We start from the raw sequence: 27,777 nt of genomic DNA, 5'->3' as shown, positions 1-27,777 counted from the left end.
TAGAAATCTTTCCAAAGTCTTTCATATGGCTGAAATTGGCAGAGTAAAGAGCAATGTCATTACAATTCAGATGTTGCATATCTTTATGGTCTTTCTATAAGGCCCCTTCACTGTAGCTGCCTTAGTCTCTAGCTGTTTTAATGTAGCAAGCAAAAAATAGTCTTGGGTGAAGGGAAAGAGGTAAAGCTATAGATCTAAGGAGTACGTTTCAAGCCAGTCAAGTGCCCTGTTCCCAGTGAATTCCTTAAAGGCAGGTTCGTCATTAGGTTTGTGCAGTAGGAAAATATCTGGCTGCTGGACACGCAACTGGAAAAAGGATTCATACTTAATACAGCTTTTGCTCAGTTCTTACCTGCAATACTGCCAACAGCCTCAGCTGAGCAGTGGGTAAGTGATAGCAAGTTTAACTGACCCTATCCAACCCTCCCAGTTATAGCTCTGAAACAAGTCCTTGTATTGCTGATGTCTCCACACAGAGCAGATACAGGTGCTTTTACTGGAGGTAGGCATCAAGTTTTTTCTGGATGTTGTCAAAGCTGTCTGCTCCCATGTAGTCAGCCTGACCCTGCTCCCATCTCTCTTTGCGTTCTTCCGAGGACATGGCTGGCGGGGAAGGTGGCGAGGGTGACAGTGTTGCAGATGAAAGTGACAGGTGAGACACTGCCTCGGCTACATCCTCCTAGCAAGAAAAGACAAGTGAGTTAGCACAGTATCACTACACCAATGCAGAAAAGGGGTAGGCATGAAGCAACAGAGCAGAAATGTAAGTAAACCAATGAGAGACTCCCATGCAAAGCAGCAAGCACCATTTACAAAAAGGAGCTGTTGGAAAACTAAGACAGCATATCTAGGTCAATGGAGACAGCACAGGTAGTTAGCAACAGGTTTAAGTTCTTCATACCTCTCTACAGAAGCCACAAGAGAAAGCCAGTGTATAGACCAAGCCCGATAGCTGTAAATAGTTCATTAGAAAGGTGAAACAGGGATAGACAGAAAGCACAGCTCAAGAACAGATAAGTATCTTTGTCTCTGAAAGGTCTAAGAACTTAACTGTTGTGTTTTCTGTATACCAAGCATACATGCATTATCAAGTCACACTGTGTACACTGACTGCGTGCATATAAGACTAAACCAAGTGGTTCTAATTAGCTAGACGTTTCATGTATGGAAAGATGAAGGGAGCAAGAGGGTCACTATAGTTTAAAGTTTTAGTACTGATAATCTGGAGGCACTTTTCCAGATTTGCTACCATCCAAAATTTAAGTAACAAGCATAGCACTGTCAGCCTGTCCTGATGAGATTGCTGTTTAGACTTGCACAGAGAACCTCCAAATATATATGTACAGGCTTCTTTCAGTGGTTTGTCTTCTGCATGTTCTGGGGGAAAACACAGTTTTCCAAACACGTTTGCACGTGTGGTGCCAAGCACCGCACAGGACAAAATGAGACTTTCGGAATTATCTACGCATCACAAGCAAGTCTAGTTTTGGATGTTGCAGTCGTGTTTACTAGTGATACACTAAATGGTTACAGTCTATTTCAGCCTTATTTCTGATGCTTTCTGCCTATTTCTAAAAACGAGGTAAATAGGTGACAGAGGCTGCAATCCTATCCACACTTACCTGGGAGTAAGCCCCACTGAGTATAATGGAACTTGCTTCTGAGTAGACATGCATAGGATTGGGCTCTAAGCCTCGACTTGTATTCCCTTGGTATATAGAAATATCTAAATGGCAACTGCTTGAATACAACTACTCAGGACTGCACCCACTGTGGGTATCAAATGCTAACAGCAGTTAGAGAGCCCCTTACTAACTAGTACTGTACAGCACAAGGATGATTAGCAGGGCAGTTACTGTGAGTCAGCAACACAGACATTTGCAAGATCAAGTGCCAGGCTAGTGCAGATTTGGCCCTTAGTGATGTAAGTGATGCAATCATCATGTACAGATGTCTCGGACCTCTTGGGACTGCAGCTCTGCAGAAAGATGGGGGTTATAAGGTTGGATGGTGAATCCATGTCAAGCTCCCTGAACATGGAGCTGCAACCATCCTCCTTCACCACTTCATTCTGAAATAGTACAATCCAAAAAGGGTCGTACAGTACGATACAATTGGCTCAGGAAAATTCAAAAGCTTGGTAATAATGACCAATTCCACTTCAGGTACACACATCTTTTTTCTTCGGCAAACCATGACAGCTAGAGAGCACTTCACATTAGTGGAAGTTGCAACTGGCATTGATTACAAGGATCAGACTAGACATTATGACAGCATGACCTTCCCCCCAAAATAAGGGATAGACATTTAAAATGCAGCATACCTTCCCCTGCCTGAACATTTTGCCAATTCTCCTGCCCACTTAAGGGGAAGCTTTTGATCTCAGAATCTACCAAGAGAAACATAACTAGGGTATAGCAAGGGAGGAATCAGGATGAGGATTTAGCAGTCTTCCCCCACCAACCATGCTGTACTTTAATATGTCTCCAACACACCTCCAGAGTCTGTTCACGGCTCAATTCATAAGCCTGCTGCTATAAATGTGTAGCTTGCCCCTTAGTGCTGTTGATGAACAACCAATATTTAGTAATTGAGACTGTTGCAGATCTGAGCCAGTCAACTGCTTTGCATTTTGGTTGCAGTCACATCACTAGTCAGCTGATTTAGTAGCCTTGCCAGTGCAAGATTGCAAGCTGTTTTTGTAGAATAGTGCTAGTTTCAGACCAGCCAAATTCAGTCCATTGACAGCCAACTAACGGCTTTCTGCAAGCAAGGTCATGATTTTCTTCTTCTCAATGCCTCCCCCCCCGCCCCAGTCAAAGTAGAGGTTCAATTCATGTAGGACAAGACATACCGCCTTTACACCAGTAGCTGCATCTTTCACGGCGCCGTGCTGCTGCAATAATGGCAAGATGTTTGTGACAAAGGTGTCCCACCACATATTGAGAAACTCTGGATGAACCATTGTAGGATCTTCAGCACTCTCTTTGACACTTTTTGCTTTGGAGTCATATGTGTAGTTCCACGGTTTCATTCTCCCCAAGAAGTGTACCACTTTAGCGTCTGTTCCAAACCTGGCAGACAAGAAGAGTTCTGCTCAATGGGAAGGTAAGGAATCTAGCATTTAGCCATGGCCTGTTAATGCAGAACAAGCATCCCTTATTCATAAAAGCTTTGTCCCTTTTCTGCAAGCTGCTTTGAGTGGCTTAAAAAACCCCACAGTAATACAAAATCATAGCTTCATTTTGGTTCTGCTGGGGACAAGAGTTGCTATGTGGGATTTTGTGTACAGGCTTGCGTTGCTTAACAATGCTCAGCTTAACAACAGACCATATATACGATGGTGGTCAAAGCACAACAAAGAGGCTCTTAATGAGGCAATCAGGTCTACCATACCCTGAATAGTGTGTTTACACAACAAAGAGGCTCTTAACGCAAAGAGGCAATTGGTCTCCAGTAGTCTGTGCAGCCAATGAGTGCCTAGCAGGGGTGTCTGTTTACACAAAGGCACTAAATTGGGCTGAATGTTATGCAATAGATCAGGGGTGCCCAAACCCCGACCCTGGGGCCACTTGCGGCCCTCGGGGACTCCCAATCCAGCCCGCAGAGAGACCCCAGTCTCCAATGAACCTCTTGCCCTCCGAAGGCTTGCTGGAGTCCGTGCTGGCCCTACACAACTGCTCTCAGCATGAGGGCGACTGTTCAACCTCCTGCATGAGCTGAGGGCTCCCTCCACTGCTTGCTGTTTCACATCTCTGATGTTGCAGTGGCAGAGATGGAAAGGCCAGCCTTACTTTGTGCAAGGCCTTTTATAGGCCTTGAACTATTGCAAGACCTTCATGCATTCAATGTAAATTAACACTTTTTTTCCAGGCCTCCAACACAGTGTCAGAGAGATGTGGCCCTCCTTCCAAAAAAGTTCCAGAGAAGTCTGCTTAGTTGGTCATAGTTGATAGTACTTGTATAGAAGTTCATGTAGAAGTACTTGTATAGAAGTTCAAAGCCTGTGTTGGCTCGGTCATGTGAGAATGGATGATGGCCGGATCCCAAAGGATCTCCTCTATGGAGAACTCGTGCAAGGAAAGCGCCCTACAGGTAGACCACAGCTGCGATACAAGGACATCTGCAAGAGGGATCTGAAGGCCTTAGGAGTGGACCTCAACAAGTGGGAAACCCTGGCCTCTGAGCGGCCCGCTTGGAGGCAGGCTGTGCAGCATGGCCTTTCCCAGTTTGAAGAGACACTTGGCCAACAGTCTGAGGCCAAGAGGCAAAGAAGGAAGGCCCTTAGCCAGGGAGACAGACCAGGAACAGACTGCATTTGCTCCCAGTGTGGAAGGGATTGTCACTCCTGAATCGGCCTTTTCAGCCACACTAGACACTGTTCCAGAACCACCTTTCAGAGCGCCATACCATAGTCTTTTGAGACTGAAGGTTGTCAACAAGAAGTTCATTTAGTTTAAGAACTGTATCTGCTGCAGGGTGAGTGGCAGGCCTCTCATATCAACTCTGAGTCACTCCGTTTCTGAAAAGTTGAGCAGTCAATAAAAAGAATTTGGGGGAGGGGGAAAAGTGTTCTGAACAACAAACAGGGAGCCTTTTACTCAGCTCTATCGTTGGCAGCCTTCAGTCTCGGAAGACTCTGGTATTGCACTCTGAATGGTGGTTCTGGAACAGCGTCTAGTTTTCTCTGAGAAGGCTGATCACTCAGCTCTAGTATCACTGTAAAATCCTAGTGGAATCCAATTGCTCTGTAAACCGCTTTATGAACTTTTTTGTTGAAAGCAGTACATGTAAGCATTAATAATAATAGCTGGGGGTGAGCTGCACACCGACCAGGAGAACTCCATGGCAATTTACAAGAGAGAGACCGAATTAGAATGATTTGGATAAGCCTGATGTGGTATCAAGCCATAGAACAGGGAACTGCGAAGCTCTGGAATCACCCTGAGTGCATGTTGACAAACTATATGGCATCAAGCCAAGAGCCATAGAGGAGTCAAGACTGAACTAGAAATGAAGCCATTTGGATAAGCTTCATCAGGATAGCTCACATGAGCTGTTGATTTAAAAGAAGTTACCCGGTCACAATGAACTAGGAGTACGTTTGCTAAATATAAAACTTGTTATACACTACTACGATCCAATTTGTTCAGCAAGGTCTGCCACCTTCCCAGAGTGAAAGCTCAGTTAACTATGGGAACTTCTTTTGGACCTTGACATCACTGTAAAGAGGGTTTTTTCCCCTTCTTGGAAGCAGAGCTTCACACCTGTTTTTGCAAATCCCCTTTCCACTCTAAAAAGCCAGCAGATTAGATGCAAACATGGGTTTAAGATTTAGTTCATTCCATTAGTTGTAGCTGTTTGGCACATCTTATAAGGACCTGCCCTAGCAGATGATACTACAAAGGCATTTGTAGTATTTCAAAAGCAACCAGCTTCCAACTGACTCAGGCTTCCAGCCTTATGCATAAGATACCACAAACAGCAACATGGTCAATGACAGAGTTCCATATCATATAATTTAAAAAAAAATGTATCTCACAATACCATTAACTGAGCCAGATATTTGCTTCTAGAGACTGTATAGTAGGTTTGCATTCCAGTTTTTGTGAACTTCCAAAAATAAGTGTTCTAATTTTAACTTGACAGTACTTCATATGATGTTCAGATCACAAGACATAGCTTGAACCTGAGCCACTGAAGGCAGTGCTTACGTTAGCTGCTCCATTAAACTGTAGTTATTTGACGTTGCCTAGAGACTTCAGTTCATACAATTGCTCATTACTTTTGGATGTTTGAGTGGCATCGCTTAAGTGAGTTACTTTTACTTTAATCCCCAGGGAGAACTTAAGGTCAATTAAGGTGAGCCATTAGAGACAAGTTTATGTAGGAATCATTTGGTGTTTCCCAGAAAGTAAGATTACTATCCAGCTGGACTACATTAGGAAAGAGAAACCATTAGGCAGTGGACCTTGCCTATTCTGTAGAAGCTTTCATTGGTTTTTTAAGTCTTAGTTGTGCAAGACAGATACAAAGCTGCAATCATATTCTGCTCTGCATTTCAGATGTGGTGGCAGCAAGGAAAGGCCTTCTCTGTAGAGGTACCACAACTAATGAACTCCCTCTATGTCAAATTAAGAAAGAAGCTATTAGCCAGAGAGGGCTGAAGACATTTTCATTCCATGTTGCGTTTGCTCCCTGAAAAAATCACTACGCTTGCTGCTTTTGTTATCACTGCTAATGTTTTTTTAAATTTTATACTGACTGTGTTTACCAACTTGTGTTTGGTTGTAAGCCACCTGGTTCCTTTCCTGTAAGGAGGCAGGTGAGTTACAAATGTTATAAAGCACAGTATGACACGGGGATGCAACTTCCAAAATTATGCACGTGTACCTTTTTTCTCAACAACTGGTAGCACTCCTAAAACAACAACAATAAAAAGTTGTTTCCCATTCTCCAGGCAGGACTCCTCTATGGGCATGACAAACATACGCTGCCTCCTCCAGTCAACTGCTTAGTTGCCAACTCTGAACAGGCAGAGCATCATGTTTTGATAATCAATTTATCTTTGAGTGTCCACATTTCTTAAGTCATACTGGTATTTAGTAGGTACTAAGCATCTTTCCAATGTTTTAATAGTTTATCCTGTGACAACCAGGCAACAACAGAAGAGGCCATTCCAACATTATCCTTGTCAAAAGCAAGCCGCTTTAGTATAGCTGCTGTCCACACCGTGAAGGTAGTGTCAAAATGCTTGAACTACATGGGAGCCAGTCTGCAAAACAGCAATACCAGTGTATAAAGATAGTCTTTGTACATATAGTGTACATATAGTCTTGGGGTTCTAAAGTTCAATGCAATGAAAACAGAAGAGCAACAGCGCACCTTCCCCCACTGTTAACATCGGAACAAATCCTTAAGTTTAGGAAGTTTCTCATCTTTAGTCGCATTTTGTTTTGAATACCATTGGCTTACAGCTCAGTCCTATGCACCTTTACTTCTATTGAGCTCAATGTGATTTACTCTCAGGTAAATGTACAGAACTGCAGCATTAGGAGTCGCCTTTGGAAAAAGGAGAGAACAGTGCTTTCTTTCATGCAAAGATCTAATTCACATGCCTCAAAAAAAAAATCCAGCACTCAGAGCAGGTTGCTGCCTATCAATAATGTTAGGCTACCCAAGTTCTTCCCATCATATGGCTTATCAACAAGCCCCTGGGGAGAGTTTATTAAATTCTCACAAACACTTGCCTATACTGAAACCATGCAAGAACAAATAACACAATGCACCTTTGACTTGCTCCCATTTTGGAAGCAGCCTTGACATACTATAAACATACAAGTCACATTCAAAGCTTTACTCACGCTTTAAACGCTGGGAGGTAGGAGTAGATCGAAATACTGCTTAGGTTATAAATAAATGGCAAGTGCTTGCTAATGTCTGTAGTTGCCCAACTGCTGAAAAAGGTGTTTAATAAGCCCTGGTCCCCACCTAGAGGAACATAAAAATAGTCAGAGTTATGAAATGCAGGTTTTAAATGCTCTCGTGACAGCTAAATGTCAAGTGTCCTTTCTATTAGTCAAGATAGAGAACACTCAGGTCATCAGTCATTAAATCCTCTGCAGAGTCAGCATCTGAACATAATATTTTTATTCCTGACAATGGTTGCCAGGCACATCAGTGGCACCTCAAGGGCCGCACCCCTGCAGGTAAGCATCAATGACTCATGAGTTGGTAGTATTTTTTGCCTCTCATGTCCTGGCATTTTACCTGGTGCAGCTGCTCCAGTGACCCAAGAGAGGTTATTCTGGTACAATAAACCTTCAGGCTATTTTGCATTTGGAGATGTCAAGATGCACTGTGACCACTCTGTTCACATGGCCATTTCTGTTGCTCAACTCAGCCTAGCCAGGAATCGAACACAGCAAGATAGATATGCTAAGCATCAGTGCAAATTAAAAGTTCCTAAACTAACAGTTCTTGGAGTTAAGTTTCAATTTTGTTAAGGCAGCCACTTAGTTCAGGTACTCTAGTGACCCAAGGATGTGCAGGCAGAACTGGAGAAAGCCACAGCACAGCCTGGCAGACCCAAACAGATTGGGACTGGTTCAGTGGCAGAGCTAGGGCAGACCCGGGTAAGTCATGGATGAAGACTGGTAGAACCTTAAAGCAACTTCTTTTTCAAAGTTGTTACTTGGTAGAACAGCATTACTGGATGACAAATAAAATTAAGAATGTTACAGTAATGAAAGTGTTTACTGAGATCTGTGTATGCTAGAATATAGCATGACTTGGGTCTAGTCATGAAGAAAAATAACAGAAATTCTACAAGCAAATTTCCTAGTGAATTTTTTTTTAAAGCATACAAGGGGAATGTCAACAGGACAACACTACAATCATGACTGATTCATCTCAATTTAAGTTACCCAATTTTTACTTCCAGGAATCTAAAACTGTTAGCCAGTTAATCTGAATCCTGCTCTTCTACACCACTTTAATTGCAGGCCTGCAGGGCAGAACTTCTCTAGCAGCTTCGTTGATTCAATATTTGATCCTTAAGACTTGTTCTCATTCATAGCCAGGAAATTAGTCTATGGGAGGGATATTATGGAAGTGCAAAAAGAAGTCATTAATACTCACTGGCATTCCAGACTTTTCACAGAAATGTTAACAGGCACTTGAGCTATTTTTGTCCAATGTTGCATATACACAACAGGGACCAAATGTGTACACCGATGGGCCAGGCAAAAATGGGTTAACACACAGAACAATTGCTTTGTGTGTACTCCATTACTATTTTGGACACCCTTCTAAAATTTCATCAAGCTCTCCTGGGAATTTCTGGCCACTCTTTTTGCATGACTTTAGTGCTCTAGATTCAGAACCATGGCTAGAGTAGGATCGCATGAAGCCAGGGAAGTAATTGACAATTACTGTCCTTTACTCGCTCACACATACCCCTCTGAAAAAATAAAAGTTAGATTTTCAGATTCAAGTTCCCACATCACAAAGAGACATGTTGGTCTCAGATGTCCCATGGTTACAGTTAGAATATCCATATTTGTAGCGTTTCTGGTTGGCAACCTTCAGTCTCGAAAGACTATGGTATAAGCCTACAGCACCCAGTATTCCCAGGCGGTCTCCCATCCAAGTACTAACCAGGCCTGACGCTGCTTAGCTTCTACCTCAACTGAAATTGAACTGAAATTCAGTACACTGAATTTCAGTACACTGGCTTTTTGAATATATTCAATGCTACTTTATTAGACCAAAGTCAATTAAGTTCACTTTAAGTGAGATGTAACCCGTAAGGGAATGCCAAACTTCAACTTGTTTATTGTTTGAGACAAAACACCATGAAATCACTATTCTTTAGCTCACTACAAGCCTTCCAGAATCTCTGCCAGTTTAAATGGTGCCAATGCTTGAGTTACAGCAGTCAAATAGTTCAATCTGAGTCTTAAATAACTCTTCTGATTTGACACTGGTGCTTTGTTTTGGAATGCAAAATGAGGAACGGATCTACTAGAAAACCACCATGTTCAGAAAAACAAAAACTGTGCTGTACAAGTCTCTCCTAGCTTCCAAGACTGGAGATGCTGCTAAAGCTACTTCCAGCTTTAGGGAGTGCTTGTATGTTCCAGCCAAGCCTGCATATATATTGCTTTTCCTGTGCAATAATATGGCCACTTGACTAGACTGATTGGGGGGGGGGGGGTCGCCTACAAGACCTTTTGATTTCTTTTAATTCTTTGAACACATTTTGTAGTCTAAATCTTGTGCAAGCGATTGCATTGATGCTTGGAATTTACCTAATAAATGCAATACTATGGGAAGGGATTAATATTACAGCATGTTATCTTGCCCAAAGAGTATTAAATGGTGATTGAAACCCACTTGTTAAGGTACATATGAGCCATCTCCTACTTAGTTTTGAATGCCCAGTTTGATTATGTGCATCTATAGCAGAATCTTCACCTTCATACCTATACTCACCATTTGTGCTTGCACCAGTGGTGTAGCTAGAGGGGGTGCAAAGCACTACGTTTTGCAGGGAGCCTCAACACAGCATGCAAGCTGCCGCTCCCCCGCCTGGAATGGCTCCAGGGGGAGAGGGCCACTTGCACACTGTGGTGAGGTTCTCTGAAAAATTTAGTGCATTGCACCCTGTCTAGCATGCCACCGGCATGCATATTTGCCAATACCAATGCCTCTTTTGTGATAATGTGCTGTGCAACAGTATATAGAGTGTACTTTAAGTATTTCTTTTCTGACACGGCAAAGACTCATGGCTGAGCCATTACTTCACTTTTAGCTTTCCGTTTCACCTGTAGTTGTCTTTAACAATGTAGTTTTATGCTGCTGTACCAACATCAGGAAGTTGAATTTAACTCTGATAAAAGCAGATGTTTTCCTCACCTATAAGCAGGTAACCATAGCAACTAAGTCTACAGGTGTTCAGGTACTTTGTTTATAGCAGAAAATGTCTACTCCTATACAGGAAGTGCTAATGGAACTTTTCAATTTTACAGCTGGGCATTCTACAAGAAGCTAATACAGTACGTCTAAAAAAAAGATAGTTTGTTAAATATTAGCAGGTTCCTGCTAAGCTCAACGTTGGCAATGCGCTCAGATCCACAAGACCACAACATACAGAAGTGCTTATAGCTCCACCTGGTAGACAGGTTACCTTCTTATCATAAGTGGATGGAGGTCATTTACGCCTCCATGACCTCAGAACTACAAAGTGTACTCTGTGTGCAGGTGCACTTAGTGACTAGAAAGCACTTGAACATGATGCGGGGTCCTTTTTCCTTTCATAGAAAGTTCTCCAAGCCAAACTACCAATGTTTTCCTATATCCCAGACACAATACACAGTGCTGGTTTCGATCTATAGATCTTGGACTTGCTCGGTCCCTACATACTGGAGTGGTCTCCTTGTGATGCCTCATAATAATTCAAGAATACCCAGTGGTCCCCTGACTATGCCATCTTGTCAGATACTGTGTAAAGGCATTTCCAAGGAGGAGCAACCAGTGATATTCCCAATGATCACTAAGCTATAATTGTTCACAAGAAGTCCTTTAGTTCCTTCAGACCTTCTTTCATTGAAGGCCTGAAAGAACTAAAGGACTTCTTGGGAATAGCCATTCAGTGACTGGACTGTAACACAATAGCTTAGTGATCCCTGTATTTTCTTGACCTTTTGAAAATTCTTTATTGGAATGAGGTGGACCAACATGCACAATGAATAAAGCTAATATGGCAAGTGCTTCAACATAAAGTAGTATCTGTTTAGCTACAGGAACCACTATCATTATAGCACCACTACAGTGACCAATACATCAAGCTGCAAATTGCTACTTCCCTGGTTTCAATCTTGCATCTGCCATGAATGATACTACCTGGCCTTAGGCAAGGTATTCCCTCAAAGTCTCAGCTACAAATCTGGGATAATACTTGCTTTACAGGACTGTTACAAGGACAATATCAAGATAAAACATATTTAGTGTTTTGCACACTCAATAGGAAGAATATCTGTATAGCATTTTCTATCAGCTATATAAAAGCACTAGAGATAATGAGAGGGAGAGAACACAGTAAAGCATTATTTTTGCATAATTTTCTCTTCTAGTTTTTTTAAAGTTTTGATCAAGTAGAGGCAGCTGATTTATTGGCAGATTTTAAGAAGTTGGCTGAAATGGAATAAATTGGTTCTTATTAATGTTTCATATATCTATGTTTACTAAAATAAAACTTCAGTCTATAGAAAGCTTCTACAAGCATGGATTTCTATAAGCATTAAGCACTGCCTGCACACTGGTTTTGATTTATCAAAGTGCAACGTCCCACAGCATTTTCACAAGAGCCCTTCCCACCATTATTCAGATGCATATCCCAGGTAGACACAAACCGTCAAAGCTGCCTTTTTCTGTGGCAAGTTGTAGTAGCTGATTGAATGTTTCAATGGAGGGCCGATAGACAAAGACACCGGAATTGAAGCAATCTGGCCAGCCTGGGTCTGGTGCTGCAGAAAGCTCTTCTCTTTCAAATAGCTCATCAATATTTGTTAGAACCTGGTTATGAAGGGAAAATACTTTCAGGGTACAAGTTTATTATTCTGTGTATACATTACCCAACAATGCTTGCCAGGCACATCAGTAACCTGATTTACATACCTGTGCATCAATGTGCATAGTACTTTGCAATAGAAGGCAAAATACATTACTGTTCCAAAGGTCTCACAATCAAAAACAGACGCAAGGAAGAGACAGGCATGATATAAGGGAGGTGAGTAGGAATATGCAATCAATGTATATGTAATTAGGCTTGGTTGCAAATCTGATCACTATATGTCAATTATGTCCATCAATTACTATATGTAATTAGGTTAATTAGTTGCAAACTTGACAGATCAGCTAAGACATGTGTGGAATAGCAAAGACATACCATTGTGTCTGCATCCATGAACACACACTTTGAATACTGTGTTAGTTCCCAGCAGTGGAGTTTGGTCAGTGTAACACCAAGCTCAGGCCTTTTCAATAGTGCAAGATGAGCTGAATCTCCGCTGTCCAAGACATCCACCGATTTTACTTCATCAAAGACTTTTTCCAATACTTTCCTAATGAAAGAAACCCACTTACATTAACATCTGACTTGCTTTCAACGGCATTACCCACATCTTGAAAGGTGATGGATTAGTAGCACCAAAGGCCTCTCATAGCAATCTTTAGGAATTGCATACACCCACACAGACACATGGGTTGGAAAGACCCAAGAACAATCTTGATAAGTCAGTTGGCTATTTTAATCTACAGCTAAGGAAGAGGAAGCTCTTAGAGGCTGTGCAAGGACTTCTGGAGAACAGCTGAGATTTTCCTAGGACAGCCAGTTGGTTACAAATTACACTTATGCCTATGTAGAAACGCTAATTAGGTTCATGAAGCTCATGCAGCATTTTGTTTCTCTGCTATTGTATTCTGGTAGGTATTGCTGCAAGAAATACAGCCTTTGACTTCACCAGACATAAAGAATACTTTGAATGTGCATATATTCTTCATTTGGTTTTGAGATTGTACACCATTTTGGGCATGGACATCTATACTTTAGAGCAGCCATTTTCAACCTTTTTCAGCTCATGGCACACTGTCAAGGCACTAAAATTGTCAAGGCACACTCCCAGTTTTTTACTTACATTAAATTACTACATTACAATTAATTTTTAAATTAATACAATTAAATCATTACATGACAAAGGGCACAATCCTAACCAGGTCTACTCAGAAGTAAGTACTATTTTGTTCAATGGGGCTTACTCTCAGGAAAGTGTGGTTAGGATTGCAGCCAAAGACTCACAAGAAGTTTGGAGAATATGTGATTCTGAAAAGGATCTGGAAAACATTGTTATTAAAGTGTAATGCCAGAAAGTGCTGGCAAAGAGAGGTCAGACTGAGCACATAGTGGGGGGAGGGGCAATGAAGACACATGATTGAAAGAAGTGCAGGATTCAGCTGGAGGGGGGAAAATGTGAGGAAAGTGATTCTGGACCTTTGAAAGGTGCAGAGGAGTGAAGGGAGGGACAGGACAGTAAGAGAGGTGCTAACTGCAATTATGAGATTGGGGGGATGTGCCTGTGGGAGGGGGTGGGGTGGGGAGGAGTGCCAATTGCCTGCTCCTGTATTTATGAAAAGAGTGTGACCAAAAGCCCAAACCTAGGTAATATGTCTACTCAGAAGTAAGCCCCACTGTAGTCAATGGGGCTTACTCCCAGGTAAGTGTGGAGAGGATTGTGGCCCAAAGCCCTTCCTCTGAAAGGCAACAGGCAAGGCAGGGAGGGTTGCCTTGGGCAGTTGCAGCAACTGTGGCAGGGAAAGAGACTTTCGTGGACCCTTCACCAGGCCACCCAGTTCTTGGGCTGGTGGCCTCTGCAGACTCGCTCCCTTCCGACCTGCTTGCCTGCTCCTGCCTCCCTCCTTTTCACTCACTCCATGCGGGCTTCTCTAACTGCCCAATCAGCATGCCGGGCAGACTTTATACCCAATCCTAGGCTTGTCTACTCAGAAGCAAGCCCCATTATAGTCAATGGGGCTTACTCCCAGGTAAACAAGGATCGGGTTGCAGCCTTCCTCTCACTCAGCAGCAGGAGATGCAAAGCAGCCACGGTTGCTCCTTTTTCACTGGCTGCCGCTTGAGGGTCAAAGCAGCCGCTTCAAGGCTGCTGCCTGACTCCTCTGGCCCTGCGGCACACCAGACAGCACAGCAGTTGAAAACCGCTGCTTTAGAGAGAGAGGACTGAATAGTATAGTATTTTAAATCCTACCACAACACCAGTTTTCATTGTTCAAATACCCCATAAGAGCCAGTGTTGTTTTAAATAGCTACATTGGAGCAGCATGTCAAGGACTCTGCTGTCTTCGTGACACAGAAGCCACTACAGCATTACTCCTTTTCACAGGACACAAGTAGGGTCAGAAGGTTCAAGACAAAGAGGGGAACTTACCATATTTTCAAGCCACAAATGTCCCAGATTTTAGGAGGGGCTGTAGTGCAGAATGTGGGTGTAATCATAGCTAGGGGTTTATGTTGTTTCTGCTGAAACAAATTATGCTGCAGAGTGAACATAAGAGACCCCTAGAATCATCTCAGTGGACAGTTTGTTGCTTTGGAACCGAACATTTCTCAAAACTGTAGCACAAGCATTTTTGCTTCTTGGCTTCCCTTGGAATACACTGCTAACAAAACAGGCTTTTGGGATTGGGATAGCGAAGTTGTACAAATGTTGCACTAAAAGTATAATAAAATGAACGCAGGACCCAATTTTAAACATTTGGCACAAAAACTCTTACATGGCATTCTTGGTATCTCACTTTGATGGAAGACTTGTAGTTGTGATGCACACAATTTTCTTTTTCATTACGCTGATATAACAGCATAAGAAAAGTTCTGCCAGATCAGGGCAAAGTGCCATCTGGCCCAGCATCCTGTTTCCCACAGGGGCCCACTAAGAGAAATTCACAAGCAAGAGCTGAAAGAATATCTCCCTCCTGTCATTGCTTCCTTGCAACTGGTATTCAGGAGCATACTGCTTCTGAGTTTAGGGGTACCTGCCTAGGGTGCAATCCTAACCCCTTATGTCAGTACTTTCCAGTACTCATGGGACATGCGCGACATCCTACAGTTGGGTGTCACTCATGGAAGCCTCCTCAAAGTAAGGGAATGTTTGTTCCCTTACCTCAGAGCTGCATTGCCCTTATTTCAGCGCTGGAAAGCACTGACATAAGGGGTTGGGCTTGCGCCCTAGGCCACAGATCCCTGCCATGCAAGTGCTACACATTCAGGTGATACAATCCAATCTGCCTAGACATGTGGATTGCTAGGCAGCACGTTTCATGGTACTCATTTAATAAGACTGTAATTTACAGGGAACAATGCTTGATGAATAGAACCAGTTACTTCTTTTAACAGCATTTTAGTGGTCCATACAATGATGCTGAATGTTTCATTCATAAAGACATTTTGTTTGTTGTTCCCCCTTTTGCCCCATCTTCTCCTTGGAGGCATAGGTGCTTAGCACTCTGTATCGCAGTCATTTTAACATGAGATGATCTTACTTCTAGATATTTTTCAACTTTAAGCCTGCAGATAAATCCTGTGAATTTTGGAGCATGTGGTCAGTTCTGTACTGCTAATATGCCAAAGATATGCCAGACCTTCATCTCTCTGCATTGCAAATGTGAGAAGACAGCAATGCCAGCACCAAAACAATAAGCTATCCCAGAACAAGTAGTTTCTGTGCAGGCTTTCCTGCACAGCGCTGCTCTTGCTTCTGTCCTAGAATGCTGAAGCAGGAGAGGAGGCATTCCCAGGGACAGTGAGCCTTTACTGGTGGTTTCTAACTCATCGACAGACAATAAAGGGCAGACTTTCCTTGTAGGCCAGTGATATGCCAGGCATTTCTATTTGTCTAACTAAACAGAATGTGCCAGACAGCACTCACAATATAGAGAAGCACCAACTTTGAACAAGGAGAGGTCATCTAGTTCCATTCCCTTTCACTAGGCTCAGACAGAGCCAGCACACATGCAGCTTTGCTCACCCCTCCCCCACCCCAAAAGGTGGTTTTAACAGGCAAAGGACTATGCATATCATGGCTTACCTCATAGGATCTGAAACATGGGGAGTGACAAGTACCGTCAACTTTTTTGTTGTTCTGCAGTTTCTCAACGATGACCCCAACACAAGTGCTCCTTTCACATAGGAATCGTTTGTGGCTAATGTCACAAAAGACTGGTCTTGAAAACAAAAAAAACAAAACAAGTCACATTAGTATAAAAAACCTGGATGTCAGGAATAGTTGTTGGAGTATGTTCTGGAGCCCTGTCACCTCTTTGTTTCATGCCAAGACAGCTGTTTCAATGTGGTGAGATCAAGCTTTTGAGTTAAATTTTCTATTTAGCACAAAAGGTACACTTGGAGGCAGTACACCTCCAATACTAGAGGAACTGGAGACAATAGTTAAGGTGCTTCCTTTCATGCCCTGCTTAAGGGATTCCAGAAAGGTCTGGTTTTAGTCCAGTCTACTGGAACTGGGTGCTAGACTAGATGGAGTCTTCTCCTATCCAGCAAGGCTCTTGCATTATGTACTAGTAAGTTGTTTAATGCAAGACTCTTTCATTCCATTTGTTTATACTGGATATTCAGCTTGCACATTAGGATTCTAAGTGCACAGGACGCAATCTACATAGTGTGAATGAACAAAATAACTCTGGTTTCTAGAGTTGGTCTGATATTTTTTGCATACCACCTTTTTATTGAGCAATCTGTAGATCCTCCAAGACCTCCAGCAAGTAAACTCAGCTATAGCTTCTAGTCTGCAATGCACTCTTTCATAACTGGAATCTGATATTTTCCAGGGCTTGAGTACATCACAAGTCAGAAACTAGGTATTGCTTAACAGAGCAGACATCAGTCGTATAAGCTAGAAAATTTAAAGCAGCATTTTAAAACTTGCATTCTTTACTAGGATATGGTTGCTTCATCCCAGCATCAGATCAGTGAATAATATCAGATTGACCCTCCTATGACTCCCACAGAGTGTTAAATGTGCTGTTCAAATTCATATTGTGTTATGCCCAAGTTTTAGTAGGTGTTTACAGTTACTCAGCCAGCTTTTGGTTCTATAATCAAAGACATCAAGAAGTTGGAACATGTTACCTACTGAGAGGGATCACACTTTAAATTATTGCTAAAAGTTCTGGGATAATAGGATCAATACAGATTAAGCCTGGCCTATATAGGCTTAGAACCAACCTCATCATATCTACAGAACCTTGAACAGACCAAGTGTGCACACTCCTGCTCTTCTTCCTCACACACTTCAACTGCCATAAGCCACTGAACTAATGTGGCTTGAGATAGTCTAGCTTAATACCACCTGAAAAGGGGAACTCTTGATGAAATTTGGAAACCACGTATTGCAATTCAGATTAGGAAAGTTTCACCAGAACAGTTACCAGAAGCTGAACTTTGAGCTGCACTTTCATGCACTTCCTTGAAGATCTGGTTCCATTAACACATGACACATCTTAAACACTTCTCTTCTACCATCTACTCCATTTAGTAGAGTACAGTTATGCAAGGCTGGCTTTTCATATTAGCTTTTGAGACATGTTAATACTTGCATTTGTATAGTATTATCCTTATGGAGTCCCTGTTGCAAATGTAGGGCAAGCATGTCTGTCTGTATTGCAGCTGTGGAGTGAAGGCTGAAAGAGGCTTGCCTAAGAACATCTAGCAGCCTGACAGCATAAGAAAGGTTCATACCAGAGATGTCATGAACTCAATCTGGCAGCACAATCCCAAGTGTGACTAGAGCAGAGGTCCCCAAACTGCAGCTTTCCGAGTCCCCTGCTTACTATCCAGCCGTGGCATGGCAGTAGTGAAGCATTCTGTTCTGCCATATCATCCATAATTCACAGCTGATCTTCTCAGAAACTCAGCTACTTCCACTGTCCATCAACCCAGCAGTCTCTGCATCCCAGTTTCCTAGAGGTAGCAGCTGCCTGGCACAAGTTTCGTGAGATCAGCTGTGAAACATGGAGGTTGCAGCACAGAATGGAAAGCTTTCGCCGCCGCCACACTAGAGATTCAGTCTGCAGGTCAGAATTTAGATGCCCATGACTTAGAGAAAAGTTTCATTCAGTTTGATGGGCTTTACTCTCAGAAAGTGTGTCTAGGATTGCAGCTGTACCAGCTCTGGTTTAATCTGACTGTTTATTCAGGAAGGCAGAATATCAGATGTCCTCACAAAATGTCCATTTGGTCTTTGCTCAAAAAGTTATAACCAGAATGCTGATCCCTAACAAACTACTGCCCTGTCTCCAACCTTCCCCTTTCAGAGGAAGATTATGCTGTGGCTGCCAGCAGCTTCAAGCACACCTGGATAATGTTTCCTGAACTATTGCCAGTCCAAATTTCAGCCCAGGCACAGCACAAACTACTTCTGTGGGATTAGTTACTGATTTCTTCCCAGAGGTTAGTAAGGGCAATTGTACCGTGATGATCTTATTAGAGATTTCTAAAGCTTTTGCTACAGCTGTTCATGAGATATTGATGACAGCTACAGAAACATCTAGAACAGAAATGTTTTAGCACTAAGACCCACTTTTTAGAATGACAATCTTTTGTAAGTGATGTCATTAACCTGGAGGCGATATCATGGCTGGAAGTGACATAATCAAGCCGGAAAATTTAACACCCCCATACAACAAAATCAAAATCAAGGAAGTAAGTGAGTAAATTAAAAATTTACAATAAAATTAAAAATATATTCAGAACAAACAAGAACTCTGCTAACCCTCCCAAGAGGTTGCTGATCTGTTTAAAAAAAATTCCCCAAACATCCCAAAGGCTGCAGTCCAATCCACACTTATCTAGGAGTACATCCCATTGACTAGCATTGTTAAAAATATAGATATAGTAGCCTGTTAAAGGTACAGATCTGTAACATTTCCCCAAATGCAGTCACATATCATGGTAGCATCAAGTCTATTAAAGATAAAATACATACTGAAATGAACGGGGGGACCCCTGAAATTGGCTTGTGACCCACCCTAGTGGGTCCTGACCCACAGCTTGAGAAACATTGATCAATACCACTTATTCCCAACTGTTCACTTATCACAATCCTGGAACCTTCCAACAATGGTGTTCCAGTCTTACTCCACTCTTTTCGTGCAAAAAGACCCTCTGAGCAAGCCCATGTGTCCTGTTGACAGACTGGACAGAGGAGGTACAAACCTTGCAGTCTTGAATGCTCTTAAGTACATTACAGTGACTGGAATTTAAGAATGCAGCTGTGGCACCTTTCACAAACTGCAGCAGTGGCCAGGCAGCAGCTGGAAGGGTAAGGGAGGTGCAGCTTCACAGGGGAAAAAATAAGGCTGTGCTGCATTTGTCCCTTAAGTTAATTGCACTTACTAGAAAACATGAGGATAATAAGTTATGATGAAATTGCACTGAATGCCATCTCTTATGAAGAACAGAGATTCACAAGACTATTAAAAGTTCAGGCTGCTAAGGCAGAGGACAGTGGTACATACCTGAGCTAATGGTATAGTCCTTACATGTATTATTTCATGTTTTATTTCATGCACTGTATTATTTCAGTTTTCAGTGTCAAAACTATCCTCAATTGCTTTCCTTGCAATATGATTTCTCCACAAGGAGATGTTTTCAAATAAGTGGTACTGGCTCAAGGTACACGGTATGTTTAACCCATGTTCTGAAATGTTCACTTTTAGGAATGCTTCGGAAGGAAAACAGCCCTACTGCTCGACTTGCCTGAGGACAAGAAAATAAAAGCAAGACTTCCACAGGTGAACTACCTAGAAGACTGGCAAGCTGGACAAATCTTGTAGGTAACAAAACTTATTGAACAGTACCAGCATACATGATGGTATGCTTTTTCATCTTCTGGTGAAGGGAAGATACTAGGAAGGTTCAAGAAGCCTATCCCCCCTCAGGCAGCTTGCATTTTGGGCACAAATAAACTGATTTTAATGGACTTTGTGAAAGGAGACTAGTACTATTCAAAAATATGCAATCACAATGCAATGCACAACTAGCATCAATCTTGCTTTCTATCAACTAATCTTTGCCAGATTTTGAAAACTTTATTCTAGCCCAGGTGCTGATAAAGAACAGAAAGAAATGCTTTAGAAGCACAATCCTGTACATGTCTATCCAGAAGTCCCACTGAATTCAATGAGACTTGAACCCACTTAAGTTACAAATAGTTGTGAGGAATACTAAAAAAAGATAAATCTGTAAAAAAAACCAGGAAGAGTAATTCAAATGTGACAATATTATTATTATTATTATTAACAGTATTTATATACCGCTTTTCAACTAAAAGTTCACAAAGCGGTTTACAGAGAAAAATCAAATAACTAAATGGCTCCCTGTCCCAAAAGGGCTCACAATCTAAAAAGATGCAAATGAATACCAGCAGACAGCCACTAGAACAGACAGTGCTGGGGTGAGGTGGGCCAGTTACTCTCCCCCTGCTAAAAAAAGGAGCACCCACTTGAAAAAGTGCCTCTTACCCAATTAGCAGGGGTATAGACCATCTGTGAAGGATTATCCACACCACACTGTATAGAGCAGGGGTGTCAAACTCATTTCAGACAGCATGGCGTCTGCTGAGGGCCAGAAGTGACATCATTAAGCAGTTGATGGTCAGAAACAAGCACTTTTCCCCCCTCACACAGAAACTCATTAACTGCAAATGACAGAAGAGAAATAAATTGCTTCTACTCAATCAGTCCGTGGACCTTATGTTTGACACCCCTGCTAAAGAGTATTCTGCAAGAGCTCAGATCTTTGTTGAGGATAAAGAACTAGCAGAGGAACTTGCAATGGAGCTGTACCTCTGTGTGGTTGTACGGGACACGAATTTTCTCAGTTATAAGGATTATTACTGGGTGTGATGTTTCATTAGATCCAACTGGGAAGAGAAAATTCTAAGCTATATGTTAAAGGCAGCACAAATCTTATGAGCTAAGATGCTGAGGACAGCACAGGTCTAAACAATAATATACTGGAAGCAAACAACTTTGGATTATTATGTTGAACAAGTTTACATTTATACATGTTTGTAGAAAGGAAGAACAAGGGATAAAACAGGACACAGTTTGTACAGCATTGGAATCACACAGCTTTAAGTGACTATAACAAGGCAAATCTATCACCAACATAAGCATGTGACTGTTCTTCATAATTTTCAAATCAAGTTATATTTAACAAGTAAGTATTAAAAAAATAAGATGCACACTCTCTACTGGATGTGGTAACTACAGCTACCTGACATTCCAAATGAAAAAGATGGACTTGAGCAACCCGTGATGGTGATTCTAATGTCATCTAGGAGTTCAACTTACAGGCCATACAGACACACAGCCCAATCCTATTCACATTTTCCTAGGATAAGCCCCACTGACTCTAAGGCGGGGGTCGGCAACCCGCGGCTCTGGAGCCGCAAGCAGCTCTTTCAGTCATCTGCTGCAGCTTTGTGCGGGGCCAACCCGCCCTGGCAGCCTCAGCACCCGCGGGGAGCGACCCCCTTTCCCCCTCGGGACGGGTTGGCCCGCACCCGCGACGCGGCTGCCGCTCACCAGCCCGAGCACGCGTGGGTGCAGCTCGGACACCTCCTGCCCGCCCCGCGCCTCCCCTCCCCGGCCAAGAGGGATGGGACACGTTGCTCAACCTCTTTCCCCCTCAGAGTTGTGTCCCGCCCGTGGCGTGTGCTGCACAGTAAAGCCTTTGAAGCCCCCTCCACACCGCACTGGCGAGAGGGGGATGCCTCCCGACGAGGCAGCGTGAGGGAAGGTGGCACTGCGTGAACTGCCATGGTCGCCTTCCCACCCACCCCGGCTGACCTCCCTCTCTCCCCCCCACGGCTCTCCCCAGTGCGCCTTGGACGGGAGCTGCAGCGTTGGCTGCTGCGTGCTGGCAGCGCCACGCTTGACAGCTCCTTAAGGAGCCTCCCCCCGCCGTTTGCTTTGGGGCGGGGCTCAGTCTCCCCTCTGCCTTCAGACGTCTCACATGCGCCCCTCCCCGCCTTTCCCCTTCCAATGTGTCCCTCCCTCTGCCTGTCTACAGAGGGAGACAGCGCGGGCAGGATAAAGAGGAGGGCGCTGGAGCAGCTCCCGCCCAAAGAGCCCCCGCCGCCCCTGAGGGCGAGCCCCCTCGCCGCTACGTGTCCCCTCCCGCCCGAGCCGCAGCGCCAGCCGCCTGCCCGTGTGGCAAGGTTTTACACCCTGACCCCCCTTCCCACAAGCAGCCCTGATCCCCAAGCAGCCCTGACCCCCCTTCCCACAAGCAGCCCTGACCCCCAAGCAGCCCTGACCCCCCTTCCCACAAGCAGCCCTGACCCCTTCCCACAAGCAGCCCTGACCCCCAAGCAGCCCTGACCCCCCTTCCCCCAAGCAGCCCTGACCCCCAAGCAGCCCTGACCCCCTTCCCACAAGCAGCCCTGACCCCCTTCCCCCAAGCAGCCCTGACCCCCCCTTCCCACAAGCAGCCCTGACCCCCAAGTAGCCCTGACCCCCTCTCCCATGCAACCCTGACCCCCTCCCCTAAGCAGCCATGGGTGTCTGGATAATTGATGGGGGCCTACTGGACATGCAAGTGCAAATGAGGATGCCAATCAAACAGCATTATGGAAATATCTTCAATAACAGTTTGTCAGGTATTTAATATTTTTTCATTAAAATTTTAAAACTTTCTTAAAAAGTTTTTTTATACATAGCATAAAGGTAAAAAAACCAACCATATATGCAGTGTTATCTTAATTTTAGATGTCAAAAGGGTTTTGTGGCTCCTGAGGTTTTCTTTTCTCTGGAAAATGGGTCCAAATGGCTCTTTGAGTGTTTAAGTTTGCCGACCCCTGCTCTAAGGGGACTTGCTTCTGAGTAAGCACGCATAGAATTGGGCTCTCAGTCTTGAATATGTCTTTCCCAAGAAATAACCATGAACCATTTGGTTGACATTTAAGAAAAATATTTCTCAAGGCAAGAGATGCTACTTTGGCAGTTTTATTATGTCAAACTTATGCTCTTCTTGTATCTTGCCCCATTTGCAATTTGCCAGATACATACTTGACACTTTGTGTGCTAAACCACTGTAGCCACTGGGCAGTTTACATTTCTCCTGTAGTGAAGCAAGTTTGTGTATACATAGAGCCTCTGAGTAGATTATGACAAACACACAACCCCTTTTCACTATACATTCTGGAACTGCACTTCCTACTTCACCTAGCATATGATTAGTTACAGAAGAAAAATGTGATTTAAAAAAATCAATAAATCAACTGAAAAAAAAATCATCTCAAATTGAGAGTGATTTGTTGGCAATAACCCATGATCAGTCATCTCAACTATTCTACCAGAGACATTATTAGAAGTAACCAAGCAAGCAAAAAAGCAGAAAACCCACCAGCTGTAGGTATGTTTCCGCAGGAGTTAAGAGTGACAAAGGAAGCAACTGAAAAGTTGTTGCTTGCCTGTAAGCTTATTAATTGGGCACTGAGGACCACAACACACCCCAGACAACCTGAATGCTATTAGGGGGCCTCCAAGATTTTTTCCTTCCCTCCAAGGTATCTGTAGTCTTAATATTGCATTAGCAAGTCAAGACTTTATTTTGCTAGCTTCATTTTCTTTAATCCTCTTATTTGATTCTGGTTCTCAGTTCTTTGTTACAGGAAATAGTGAACTACTATCCAACAAACCCAGATAACAATTGTATGGTGTAGAAATAAGTTTCTACATGGAAGTGCTCACCTGGTAGCAATCTGGTAGAGCTCAATTTCAAGACCTGACTTTGCAAACTGATTGAACGTTCACCATCCAAGTAATAGCAGAACAAAAACGAGACTCACATTACTTCCCAATGCCTTTTAACAGATGGAACAGTCTGTGATGAAGTACTACAGATCATTAGACAATTTAAACCTATTATCTAATCTAGTGCTTGGTTATGGAGCAAAGTGGTCCAATATTGCAGCTACTGAATGAGGCTGCATTACAGTTCTGCCAGCCTTTTCTGAATGGCTACAAATCCCGTAGGAGTTTCTATAGCTGAACAAACATTTTCCATGGTTCATTCCTGATGAAAGTATGTCTTTTTCTCTGGATATTTATTAAAGAAAAAGTCTACCTATGATACAGGTTTTTCTTTGTAATGACACAGTTTCAATAATGTCAAATTGCCTTTAGAGTTACAGGACATTAAGATTTCAGTATTCATATAGTCCTACTAGAAGTCTTACCAGAGCAGTAAACTTGAAAAGTAAATCCAGTTTAACTTATGACAGTACAGATTTTTTGAGGAGACCAAAAGCAGGTGCAAAAGTAAAATTAGCAACACATTTGAAGGGTATCTTTGCATTGTTGCTATCACATAAGAATGCCGCAAGTTAAGCTTTATCCTATCCATCCCACAGCCTCAAAAGACAGTATCTCTGGGCCATTCTCACCATGTCCAAAAGCACTTCTTCACAATATGGAGCAGTTAAAAGTGAAGGTGCGGACTTACTGTCCAGAGTCATTTGAGAACTGGGCAACAGGCAACTTTTCAAGGGGTGGTCCTCCAACATTTAGCAGGGGGAAAGATAGTGTCCATATTCACCTGAGTAGCATCTTTTCGAGCAGTGTCTATCAATGTTTCTTTTGTATCTTTAAGGTTGTGAACTTTTTGGGGGGCAAGGATGCATTCATTCATTCAGCTAGGAAACCACTTTTGAATTATTTTTCTAAAAGCAGTATATTGCTAATAACTGAGTCCCAAATCTTACCAAGTGGTAAAATGCTACCACCTAGGCCAGTGATTTTCAACCAGTATGATGTAGAACATTGGTGGGCCACAAATTGGTGTGCCATGGGAGTTTGAAAGAGGATCATTAGTAAGGTCAACGGAGGACGCAAGCCCCCCACGTGTGCCTTGTCCAAAAAACTGATGTTGTGCCTTGATAAATTTAGCACCTTGTTAGTGTGCCATGAGATAAGAAAGGTTGAAAAATCACTGACTTAGGCCTATATGGTTCAACACACATCAACATAGGGTGCAATCCTAACCCCTTGTGTCAGTGCTTTAAAGCACTGGCATAGCAGTGCCAAAGGGACATAGGCTGCATCCTGCAGTTGCGTGTCACTCATGGAGGCCTCCTCAAAGTAAGGGAATGTTTGTTCCCTTACCTCAGAGCTGCACTGCCCTTATGTCACTGCTGGAAAGCACTGACATAAGGGGTTAGGATTGTGCCCATATAGAAATAGTGTAAATAAAGGAAACTATTTCAAAATGCAAGGACACCTCACTATTCATGGAAACAGCAAGAGCATAAAAGCTACCCTGCTGGATCTGGCTAGGGGGCTCATCTCGTCCAGCTTCCTGTATCTCCCAGTGGCCTACCAGATGCCACAGGGAGCACATGACAAGAGATCTGTATCCTGTTGCCACACCCTTGCATTTGGCATTCAGAGATAGGCTACCTCTAAAACCCAGAGGTTGCATAAGGTCTCTTGACTTCTTACCTGTGAAGGACTTTTCCTCCATATATTCATCCCATTTCCCTTTTAAGGCATCTAAGCCAGATGCTGTCACCACATCCTATGGTAAGGAGTTCTGCAGTTTAAGTTACACACTGGGTGAAGAAATACTTCCTTTCGTTTGTTCCAACTCAGTCAATTGTAGTGGATGTTCTGGTAATGTTCAAGGTAAAGAACTTCCCTCTATCCACCTCATGCATAATTCCATATGTCTGAATCATGTTCCTCCTCAGGCATTTTCTACACTGATAAGCTCCAAAATTTGTGGCCTTTCTAACAAGTGATGCAGCTCAGCCCATAATTTTGATACATAAGAAATTACAGCTCACTTGCTCTCTCATGTTCTCATTGAAAGCTTCTTGCAGTAAGCAACCATGCTTGCAGTAAGCACCTGGCAATCCTTGTCAACAGCTACTGGTGACTTTCCCCTCCAATCTCACATATTTAAAATCTCAGGTGCACCATTAGCTTTCCTGTGCATTAAATTGTGTACTGTACAAGATATATAATGTACTCTTTTTCCCCCCCATGTTAAGCTAGTAATCTTAAATGCTGTAAATCTCAGTGATCAATACACGAGAAAGACTACATCTTCCTCCCTATGCTACCAGTTATACAGAGAGACGTATGATAATAATCAAATCAAGTACGTAAATAAATAAATCAAAAGTTTACGATAAGTATGTTTAAAAATTTATAGTCTTAACCCTCCCAAGCAGTTGCTGCTGTGTTTTAAAAAAAATTCCCCAAACATCCCAAAACTGCAATCCTATCCACAATTACCCAGGAGTAAATCCCATTGACTATTATTGTTAAAAGCATATACATAATAGCTTGTTAAAAGTACAGATCTGTAACATTTCCCCAAACACAGTCGCATACCAGTGTAGCATCAGGTCTAATATATTAAAAATAAAATACTGAAATGAATGGGGACCCACCTGTTATTGGCTTGTGACCCACCAAGTGAATCCCACACAGGTGTAGGCGTTTGGTCCTTGTCACATATATGCAACATTGGGCAGAAATGGCTACCAGATCTAGATGGGTACCACATTTCTAATCAATAACATTTGGCAATGCAGGGCAAGCCAACTGATGCTACCAGGTATGGATGGCAAACATCATGCCATCCAGACTGCCAAAGTCCAGTTCCTAAGAGGGTTACACAAGGGGGTGAGGGGTTACACAAGCAAGGAGACCCCCCCCCATTTCTTCCTTTTGGAATGAGCAAGAAAGGGGACAAGGTAAGCCAGTACCAACTGCTAATGGGGAGGGGGGGGAGAGAGAGAAACAGCCCAATCCCAGCCACACTTTCCTGGGAGTAAGCCCCATTGAGTCCAATTGGACTTATTTCTGAGTAGAAGTGCATAGGAGTGGGCTGTAAGGCTGCAAGCCACACTTTCCCAGGAGTGAGCTCCATTGATTACAATGGGACTTACTTCTGAGTAGACAGGCCTAGGAGTGGGTTCTAAGGTTACAATCCTATCCACACTTTCCTGGGAATAAGCTCCGTTGACCACAATGGGACTTACTTCTGAGTAGGTAGGCATAGGATGGGCTCTAAGCCTCACTCCAACCCACACTTTCCTGGCAGTAAGCTCCACTGACTCTCATGGGACTTGCTTCTGAGTAGACAGGCACAGGGTTGAGTTCTTAGGGTATCGTTTTCCGCACGGTGACCTTCCCCCACTCAGAGCCCCCTGGGGGAGAAGAGGGGCGAGGGGCGCGCCAGGAGGCAGGCAGCGCGCAGCCCCCCTCCCCAAGCAGCTCCTCCGCCGGCGAACCAGGCTAAAAATAGGTGCCGCCATGAGCCAGGGAGCAGCTGGGGTCTCCCCAGACAGACGGAGCGCGCGCCCTGGCTGGGCCGCCCAGCGCCGCTTGCGCTTTGGGCACCCGGAAAACTGGAGCAGCTGCAGCGCCCACAACGCGGAAGAGGCTGCTGCGACGCTCAGGCGGCCACCCCCGCTGCAAAGCAACGTCCGGCGGCCCGAGGAAAGCCAGCCGGCCAGCCAGCCCGCCGCTGGAGAGGGAAGCCTGGGGCCCGCGGGCGGAGCGCGTGGAGAGCAGCGCCATTCGCGCTTACCTGCCATGGTGCGCTGCCAACAGAGCTCCAGCACCGATGCTGCTGTGACAACTAGGCTCGCTCGCTGGCCCCTTATATAG

At 43.5% G+C, this 27,777-nt stretch overlaps 1 protein-coding gene across 1 annotated transcript; it reads right to left on the bottom strand.

Moving 5' to 3' along the window:
• Positions 1–409: 409 nt before the first annotated feature.
• On the bottom strand, positions 410–27,777 carry GYG1 (glycogenin 1). The gene is made up of 7 exons (XM_066620755.1): positions 27,698–27,777; positions 16,161–16,296; positions 12,452–12,626; positions 11,916–12,078; positions 7,365–7,491; positions 2,855–3,074; positions 410–679 (listed from the first exon to the last, which is right to left on the bottom strand). The coding sequence occupies exons 1-7, from the start codon at positions 27,702–27,704 to the stop codon at positions 494–496; spliced, it is 1,014 nt and encodes a 337-aa protein (XP_066476852.1). The 5' UTR covers positions 27,705–27,777; the 3' UTR covers positions 410–493.

This window comes from Tiliqua scincoides, chromosome 3 (genome assembly GCF_035046505.1).
Source record: "Tiliqua scincoides isolate rTilSci1 chromosome 3, rTilSci1.hap2, whole genome shotgun sequence".
NCBI classification, from domain to species: Eukaryota; Metazoa; Chordata; class Lepidosauria; order Squamata; family Scincidae; genus Tiliqua; species Tiliqua scincoides.
Note: the sequence above shows the minus strand (reverse complement) of the source record. Positions and strands in the feature narration are given on the sequence as shown.